The sequence below is a fragment of the Spermophilus citellus genome (genome assembly GCF_964194105.1).
Source record: "Spermophilus citellus genome assembly, chromosome: 4".
NCBI classification, from domain to species: Eukaryota; Metazoa; Chordata; class Mammalia; order Rodentia; family Sciuridae; genus Spermophilus; species Spermophilus citellus.
The window spans coordinates 1,342,815-1,352,190 of record NC_138185.1 but is presented as its reverse complement, the minus strand read 5'-3'; the positions used below and the strand labels follow the sequence as shown (position 1 = coordinate 1,352,190).

At 55.8% G+C, this 9,376-nt stretch overlaps 1 protein-coding gene across 2 annotated transcripts; it reads left to right on the top strand.

Moving 5' to 3' along the window:
• Positions 1-3,766: 3,766 nt before the first annotated feature.
• MRGBP (MRG domain binding protein) lies at positions 3,767-8,753 on the top strand. Of its 2 annotated transcripts, XR_014021323.1 has the most exons (6): positions 3,767-3,963; positions 4,843-4,964; positions 6,894-6,975; positions 7,261-7,335; positions 7,431-7,618; positions 7,755-7,895. XR_014021323.1 is itself a non-coding variant. In XM_081288757.1 (5 exons), the coding sequence occupies exons 1-5, from the start codon at positions 3,816-3,818 to the stop codon at positions 7,940-7,942; spliced, it is 615 nt and encodes a 204-aa protein (XP_081144883.1). In that variant the 5' UTR covers positions 3,767-3,815; the 3' UTR covers positions 7,943-8,753. The 2 variants fall into 2 exon arrangements, 1 of the variants encoding a protein (XP_081144883.1); XM_081288757.1 differs by lacking the exon at positions 7,431-7,618 and having other exon boundaries at positions 7,755-8,753.
• Positions 8,754-9,376: the final 623 nt, after the last annotated feature.

Genomic DNA, 9,376 nt, shown 5'->3' with positions numbered 1-9,376 from the left:
GCTGGCCCCTACCAGTACCCAAGCCTTCCAGGTGCTCAAGGAAGCTGGTGGTGCCAGACCTGCCTAGAACAGGTGCCTTTGTGTGCTGAGAACCACATGTGCTCAGGGTGGGCTTCCCCTGCGACCCGTGGTCTCTCTGAAGAAAGAGAGCCCTGGCCCAGGCACACAGTAGGTGCTCAATAAACAACCAAATGACTCTTGCCTAGCCAACCCCACTTCCATCCCTGGACAATGGCCTCTGCTTGCCTGAACAATGGGGGAAAGGAAAAGAGCGGTGTGTCCTCCTGCTCTCCACTTACTGGCCCAGAGGGCTTTCCTCCAGCAGGATCTCAGGGTCCACTCAGATCTACATAGACACAGGGCCCATACACTGCTCTCTCCTGGCCCGTTTCACTCCATATTATAAGCTTTATCCCCCATCTTATTTGTTGTTTTTTTGTTGTGGTGGTGCTGGGGATTGAACCCAGGGCCTCTGCATGCGAGGAAAGCTCTCAACCAACTGAGTTATGTCCCCAGCCCAATCCCCCACCTTATTTGAAGCTACTAAACCTGAAAGATGCCCTGAAACAGAGGTTCCCAGGATGCGGGGTCACAGACACAATCACAGGCAGGTGCTGTTCCAGGGTCTGCCCAACAGCAGCCACTGTGGACCTGGGATGCCCACAGGCACAGCCTCCTCTTGGACTCAAGAGTTCTCGATTCTGCATGCATCTGGCCCCAGCTGTGCTCACATATGTATGAAAACAGGAGGTCAGTCAACTCAGACCAGTGGGCAGAGTCCAAGCAGCTGACCACAGTGTTCTGCCCCTTCCTGAGACGGGCGTGCAGTATGTTCTACATGTACCTGGTGTAGCTTCAAGTAAAGAAGCTGAGAAGGAGACTTCCCCTTGCCCAGACTGTCCAAATCCCCTGACTGCATCAAGCCTGGCTGCCAGACACCTTCCAGGACCTGTCTGCAGTGGACAGTGTGGGGTCTGCGGGTCAGTGTGACATTCACACAGCAGGTACAGAGAGCCTGGAGAGGCCCTGCCGAGCCCCAGGGACTGCCAGGCAGGGTGGTGGAGAAGGGGGCATCAAAGGGAGCTCTCCAGATTGAAGGAGAGTCTCGCCTGTCGTAAGATTCCAGGTGCACACAGAGCCTAACCTGGTCAGAGGAGGGGCCCCAGGTGCCCAGGGAACAGCAAGGAGGTGATCATGGGAAGGGCTGCAACCTCTGGACCCAGAGTGGTTGTGGGCTGTGCTTCACCCCACCTTGCAGCCCCCAGCTGAGACAAGTCCCACATGCCCACCAGGCAGAGGCCAGCACAGGCCCTGCCAGGGGTAGAATGCCCAGCCACACTGCCACTCCACAGGACACTGTCACTCACAAAGCCTCACTGGACCATATCTCTGCCAAAGATTGTGAGGATCAGCCTCACCAGTACCCCCTTCACAGGTGGGAAACAGGCTCAGGCCCCAGACAGTTGACCAGCTCTGAGCCACTGGACTCAAGGACAGCATTCGCTGCAGTTGGTTGAGCCTGGTTGCCAGGAGACCAGACCCCAGACTACCACAGCCCAGGCCCAGGGCAAGGGAACAACTTCATCAATACAGCCTCACCCCCAGCACTGGACCGCTGTGGACCTCACTGCACAGAGGAGGACACTGAGTCCTGCAGAGGCTCAGAGGCTTACCCTGGTCACACAGCTGGGAGACAGCAGAGCCAAGAAAGGAACCCAAAAGCCTGACCCCAAAGTCTACACCCTCCAGGAGACTTGGCCAGTGGGGTGTCCCCCACAGGACCTTGACAGACGTGGCCTGGAAAAGCAGGGGGGGCAGAGCTCACGCTGGCCGGAAGGTGGCAGGGCAGGCAGAGCCTTAGTGCCCGCCGAGGACTATGGAGGTCACTCGGCCTGGAGCGCCCCGCCCAGGCTCCACCCAATCTCAGTGCCACCGGGACTGAGACTCTGCCTGGCTTCAGCCCCACCCAGATTGCACCCCAACTCGGCCCAGGCCTGCAATTGCACCCCAACTCGGCCCAGGCCCCGCTCCGCCTGGCCAATGGCCCAGGCCTGCAACTGGACACCTAAGAAACTCCAGACGAGGGCTGGAGTTGACCACTGCTCCATCCCCTAAGGACCCCAACTGCGGCTGTAGGGGGTAGGTAGGCAGTAAAGGCCGGCAGAGCCCAGGAGGGCCTTCCCCCTGGTCCAGCCCACAGTCACAGCCAATCAGAGCCCCACTCCCGCAGGAACTGTTGGTTGCCTGGTGTGTGTGCGTGCCTGTGTTAGCAGCTTTATTGAGGTTTAATTTACAGGCCTGGCAGTTCACCATTTAAGGTGTACATTTAAGGTGGGTTTCACTCAGGCTGTGCAGCCCTGGACACAACCTAATTTGACAGCATTTTCATCCCCTTAAAAAGAAACCCAACATAGGGCTGGGGCTCAGCGGCAGAGCACTCGCCTAACATGTGTGAGACTCTGGGTTCCATCCTCAGCACCACATATAAATAAATACATAAAATAAAGGTATTGTGTCCAACTACAACTAAAAAAAAATATTTGAAAGAAAAAGAAACCCAATATCCACGAGCAATCACTGCCCATGGTCACCTCCCCCAAGTGCCCTGTGTTTGTGTGTCTGGATTTTTTTTTTAAACCAGGATTGAACTCAGGGGCACTCAACCACTGAACCAAGTCCCCAGCCCCCACCCCCTTTATTTTGAGACAGGGTCTCACTAAGTTGCTTAGGGCCTGGCTGAGTTGCTGAGGCCTATGCCACCACACCCAGTTGTGTCTGGATTCTTTGACTCAGCACAGTGCATTCAAGACTCACCCGTGTTATAGTGTGTCCATGCTCCACTCCTTACTACAACTCCACGGTATGGATTTACCACCCTTGATCCATCCATCAGGCATCTTCAAAGGTTAGATTGCTTCCGTCTTCCTGCCATTATGGGTAGCTCTGGAACATTCCTGTGGCAGCCTTTGGTAGATGCATGTTCTCATTTACCTCTGGTAGGGATCAACAGTGAGCTGCTGGGTCTTACGGTGACAACGTTCAGTCCTTTGAAGAATTGCCTGTTTTCAAAGACAGCTACCCTGTGATTCAGTCTGCCTGCAGGTCCTCCATTTCTCCACATCCTCCCCAGCGCCGATCTCATCAGGCTTTCTTATTCTAGTCACCCAGGAGGATGTGAAAGGGCATGTCACTTTTTTACTGGTGCATTATAATTGTACATTCATCGATGTGTGTTTGTAAATGCCCAAGTATGTAGTTTTGATTTGCATTTTCCTAATAACCAGTGGCGCCAACCATCTTTTCATGTGCTCGTTGTCCATCTATATGTCTTCTTTGGAGAAATGTCCAGTCAAGTGTATTGACTATTTTAGTCGGATTAATTGTTGTGTTCATATTTATTGTAAGAGTTATGCATTATGGATACAAGTTCCTTATCAGATGTACGATTTGCAAATATTTTCTCCCACCCCGTGGGTCATCTTTTCGCTTTTTTGGTAGTGTTCTTTGACACACAAGCTTTCTTTCATTTTTCTAGTTTGATACCGTGTTCTTTATCTTATCGCGCTTTTAAAAATAACGTTTTTTAAGTGCCCTGCACCAGCCCCCTGCAACCCGCAGAGCCAAGCAGAGTGCGGCAGGGAAGAGTCGGCCGCCAGAGGGCGCCGCGGGCATGCGCCGGAAGCCAGGACTTCTTTGCGCCTGCGCCGACGCGGCGCGCGCGCCCGCCTGGCGCGTACCCGCCCGCCTTCGAGTGCGCCTGCGCGGAGCCCGTGGCCGCGCCTGCTCGCGCCGGGCGCTGGTGGCTCCCGGCGGCCATGGGGGAGGCCGAGGTGGGCGGCGGGGGCGCCCCGGGCGACAAGGGCCCCGGGGAGGCGGCCACCAGCCCGGCCGAGGAGACGGTGGTGTGGAGCCCCGAAGTGGAGGTGTGCCTCTTCCACGCCATGCTGGGCCACAAGCCCGTCGGTGAGCGCCGGGCGCGGACCCGCGTGGGGGCGGGGCGGGGCGGCCGCAACCGTCGGGCGGGGCGGGGCCTGCGACCGCGCGCCGGACCGCTGCCCGGGACGCCCTGCCCTGGACGCCGCTGCCCCTGGGACTCTCCTGCCCCAGGACATGAACTCGCCGCCCGGGACACCCCTGCCCCTGGACACATCTGTCCCGGGACACCCCTGCCCCTGGATCCCGCCGCTCCAGACACACCCCTGCCCTTAGATCCCCCCGCCCGAGGGACATCCTTGCCCTAGACCCTGCTGCCCCGGGACACCCCCTGCCCCTGGATCCTCCCCTGCCCCTGGATCCTGCTGCCCCAGAGACACTTCTGTCCTCAGATCCCGCTGCCCTTGGGACACCCTGGACTCTGCTTCTCCGGGGACACCCCTGCCCCTGGACGCTACTACACCAAGATAGTCTTGTCCCTGGCACCCAGCCCCTGGTCACCCCTATTCCCAAGGACTTCTTGCAGGGACACCACAGAGGTTCTCCCTGCCCCAGATATTGGGCTGTTCTCTGACCACCGCTCCACCACCACGCCTGGCACATTCTGGCTCATACACACACTCTGGCTGCCAGGGACACCTCTCACCTCTGTCAAACCCCTGTGCCCACAATTCCCCCCACCTTAATATCCCTTTCCTTGCCACACCCCTACCCCTGCAACATCCCTGCCCTTCCGCTTGGGCACTGCTGCCCCTCCTACATCGCCTCCACTCACCCCTGACCCTTTCTACCACTCACTACCCTCCCCACTGCCACCCTCCCGGCTCCAGCCCCCATTGCCCTTTCGTTCTCCAGAACAGCACTTTCTCCCCTTCCCCTTTACCTACTGTCCTGCTTCTCCTCCCACAGGGGTAAACCGACACTTCCACATGATCTGTATCCGGGACAAGTTCAGCCAGAATATTGGGCGGCAAGTCCCATCCAAGGTCATCTGGGACCATCTGAGTACCATGTACGACATGCAGGCACTGGTGAGCTGGACCCCTCTCCCTCATGGGGTGGGGAGACAAGAAGCCCACACTGTGTTCCCTGGAGGCCAGGCCCAGTGGGTTGGGGCGTGCCTATTGCTGACCTCCTATTGTCTGCTGAGCAGAGCAGCAGAGCTGGTCCCCAGACGAGGCTCATGAGAAGCACAGTCTAGTCGTGGCAATTGGTTCCTTTTTCAGGGAACTTACTTGAGCATGGGCAGTCAGCGCAAGTTTCCAGGGACTAACTGGGGACCTGAGAAGCAGGGGCTTTCCCCACAGGGTGCCACTTAGGGTACCAAGGCATGGGCCCCTTGCTGTTGTCAGTCTCTGGGAGTCCCAAAAGTGCTTAAGGTGGGAGGTGAACTTATCTGAGTCACATAAGGTGAACATGGTGACACAGAGAGCCCCATCCTTATGGAGCCCAGAGCTGGCAGTGTCTGACAGGCAGGTGGGTTTGTTGAATAACCAGGGTGGCCAGTAGACAGGTGGGTGTTCTTGGCAGAGGAAAAGCAGCTGTCAGAGCCCTGCAGCAGGAGGAGTGGGTAGGATCAGGAAGTCAAAGGTGAGTATGCTTGGAGTGTGAGGTGCGTTGAGGTCTGGGGGCCAGGAGAGCAGTGCTGGTAGAAGGAGATCTGAGCCTCCGGGCTGGACTCAGCCCTACTGGTCCTTGCAAGACTGGGGTACACACTGTCAAAGCAGAGAATGCTGCCTGTTGACCTTGGGTGAGTCCTAAGTGCCCCACTTTCTGTATCTGTAGGGAGCCAGTATGGATGCCCTGAAAACCTGGGTGGTGGCTGCCAGTGGCATCTCACACTAAAGGCATTCTGAACCTGGTAGGGAGTTTGCAGCAGCACCTGTAGTGACCAGCACCTATAGCCCAGATGCAGCCATCAGTGAGGTCCTCCCTGCAGCAGCCTCACTCCTGTCTGCACAATGAGCATGTCAAGTCAGGTGTGAGTCCCTGGTCACCACCTGCAGAATCAGGGGCCCGCTCTGTCTGGACTCCCTAGGATCTCAGTTGTGGGGTTTCTTGGAGCACCTGCTCCCCAGATGTTTCCTGCCCAGGTGCAGAGATGAGTGCAGCATCATGCCCATCTAGGGAAGACAAAGCTCTGGGCTGAGATTGGCACAGATGCTTGCTTAGGAGGCACAGTGGCCTTCCAGGTCCTCAGGGAACTTCCATTTATCCCCAGGACAGCTGCCCCTGTCTTCTACAGTGGCCTCTAAGGACAGGAAGGACTGTAAAATACGGATCTGTCCCCTTGTCTGGCACACCACACATTGATGCATAAACTTAAGACTGACCACCTGACTTCACGCAGCACCTGGGCTGCCAGTGGAAGCCCCTCTCCTAATCCCCTCCCATCCAGGGACCTTCCTGCCAACTCAACCTTCCCTTGGTTCCCTTGTCTTGTATTCTCAGGTCCTTGTCCCCTCTGGTATGTGGGACATGCAGGACAGGTGGAAGCCCAGTCTGCTTGAGGACCTTTCCTCACTTGCCTTACTCTCTGGGCTTCTTTGCACATGGCCCTCCTACTGGCACCATGTGGGCAGGGACTATCAACTGCCTTGGTACACCATGGTGCAGTCCCTCTCATGAGGAAGCCACAAGGGTAAGCTGCCCAGTGTGTCTGGGCAGGACTGCTCTTCCCTTGGGGCCCTCCAGTGGTGTGGACCCCCTTCTGCCTTCCCATGGCTGTCTGTGGTGTCTGTGCCCTCCTGTCCCTCCCTCTTCTGTCTGCCAAGCCTAGATTATGGTAGGCTCTGCAGGTGGAAGGAAAGGAGGGTCAGTCCCCACAGATCTGCCCATTCGGCCTAGCAGTTAGAGGCACTTGTTGGTGCCCCCGAGCAGCTTCTGTATGTCTTTACGACCTGCGAACATTACACCTGTTTTTTCTTTTTTTAAATACAAAATGCCGTATTTGCTGTCAGCATGAGTCGGAGATTCTTCCATTCCCAAATCCAGAGAGGAACTTTGTCCTTCCAGAAGAGATCATTCAGGAAGTCCGCGAAGGTGAGGCTCCACAGAGGTCTGATCTGGGAGTAGAAAAGGTGGGACCTGGGCCAGGGGTGGGCGGTCACTGTGAAGGTCAGGGGCCTTCAGGGGGAATTCTGCCTCCACTGCACGGGGGTGGTCTGGGGGCCTGGGGGCAGGGCGAGGGTGAGTGTTCAAGGGCATCCGTGTGACGGATGCTGCCGCCTGTGTGGGCAGCCAGAGTCGGGGCAGTCCTGGCCCACCCGTCCCCAGCGCTGGCCGCCACCGTGGGTTTCCAGTGAAGGTCAGCTGTCTCCTCCACAGGAAAAGTGGTCATTGAAGAGGAGATGAAGGAGGAGATGAAGGAGGACGTGGACCCCCACAGTGGGGCCGACGACGGTAAGTGTGGAACCCCCCACCCTGCCCTGCACCCGCTGGAGCACAGCACCCCATCGCCCTCCCCGAAAGGCCTCCCTCATGCAGGGCGCGGTCAGGTGGCCGTAGAGTCTGCAGGACGGAGGGTCATCTCAGTGCAGGAGGAGTCCTGACAGCGTCCCCGCAGCAAAGCAAAGTGCAGGAGCCGCAGGCTCAGCTGCTCCTCTCCTGACGTCGTGGCGGAGCCTGGAAGCCTAGCGTGGGACACCCGAGGCTCTCTGTCGGGAGGCCCCTCTTCAGGCCTCGCGTAAGGGGCTCCCCACCCAGGGGGAAGCCTGCTGGGGTCAGGGGTCCTGTGTGTAGATTCTCATTTTCCTAACTGAGAAGATGATGAAATGAGGTTCTGGGTATTCTGTCTTCAGCCAAATGATTTTGTTTCTCAGTTTTTTCATCTTCAGGGAGCTTGGGGAAGTCAACAGAAAAATCCAGCAAAGACAAAGAGAAGAGCTCCTCAGACTTGGGGTGTAAAGACGGGGCGGACAAGCGGAAGCGCAGCCGGGTCACTGACAAAGTCCTGACCGCTAACAGTAACCCCTCCAGCCCCAGCGCTGCCAAGCGGCGCCGAACATAGACACCACAGCCCGGCAGCAGAGTCGTCCAAGCTGCAAGCCCTACCGCCTGCCCTCAGGTCCCTGGGCAAACATGGCCATCTACAGGAAGCTGTGGAGCCTCCCGCCATGTTGTCAGATCGCCAGGGTCCCTGGGGGACCCAAAAGACCAGGACCAACTCTCTTGGACATTGAGCTGCCAAGTCCACGTCTTCTCAGCTCCTCCCTTGCCAGGTCGCAGGGAGGAGAGCAAGGGCAGGGGCCAGGAGAAGGCTGCGAATCAGCAAGCAATAAAACAGCCCCCACTCCGTCCTCAGAAAGACCATAGTGCTAGCCTTCCCTGGGGACTCGCTCTGCACTTGCTTGTCCTTCTAAACTTCCCTGCTGTCCCATGGAGGCATCAGGAGCATGTGGCCCAGGTCACCACATGCCCCACTCCCTACCTGGGAGACTAAGAACTGGATGTTTTTCTCATTCACTTGTACTGTAACGATGTATATAATTCGGTTGGTATTTCACTATTTAATTTTTAAGAAGCCTATTTTACTAGCGTTTTATATGAGAAAGAATACTGCAGAAGTTAAACCTGTGTTGTATTTTTCCTGAGATGTTTTGTTTTTAGGTAACAACTACTGAGATACTTTTTGCTCAGTTTTTATATTCCAGATACAGAGAATTTATAGTGGTTATTTTTGTAATTCTAGTAACTTGCAAAAAGACCAAATGAGGGAGTTGAGGGGAAGACACAACCTTTGGGCTGGTGAGGCAGTGGCCTCAGTATTGGTTGAAGTATGCTTTCATTGGACTACAGAATATTAAAGCACAAAAAATCAACCTGGAGTTGTGTGGTTTCAATCACCAAAAGAGGTTAGCTTTTTCTGCAATAGGAAGTTTTATTTTTCCAAGATTTCTAACTGAAGAGCACACTTAAACAACTTGTTAACATCACTTGATACAATGTACAAACAGTAACGGTCCAGAGAGGTTACTTTCTTGAACATGTGTCACATCCAGAGAGACATACAGCTCTGACACCTGCCAAACTGCTCTCTGGCGTGTGACCTTAGACTGCTGATAATGATTGTTCTTCACAAAGCACACTCCAGCCATTGGGCATGAGGAGGTGTGGTAGGAGACCAGCCTACACACACATGCACCTCAGCATCTCAATACCAATGTAAAGCCGAGCAATCTGCAGTGTACTGGGTGACAAGAGGCGCAGCATGGAGTCCAAGTTGATCACACCAAACCCAGTCACTTCTGGGTGGGGCAGTTGGGTACCTGTAAAATATGACTGGATCCAGTTTCCTTGCACAGAAAGAATATCTTGTGGGGACAAACGAGCTGGTCTCACAGCCTTCCCTTCCACATGCCCAGGTTAGACCAGCTGCAGAGCCTGGGCTGGTCTATGCCCTTGTCCGTACTATCCTGCCCCATGGGTGGGAGCCAAGGACGGA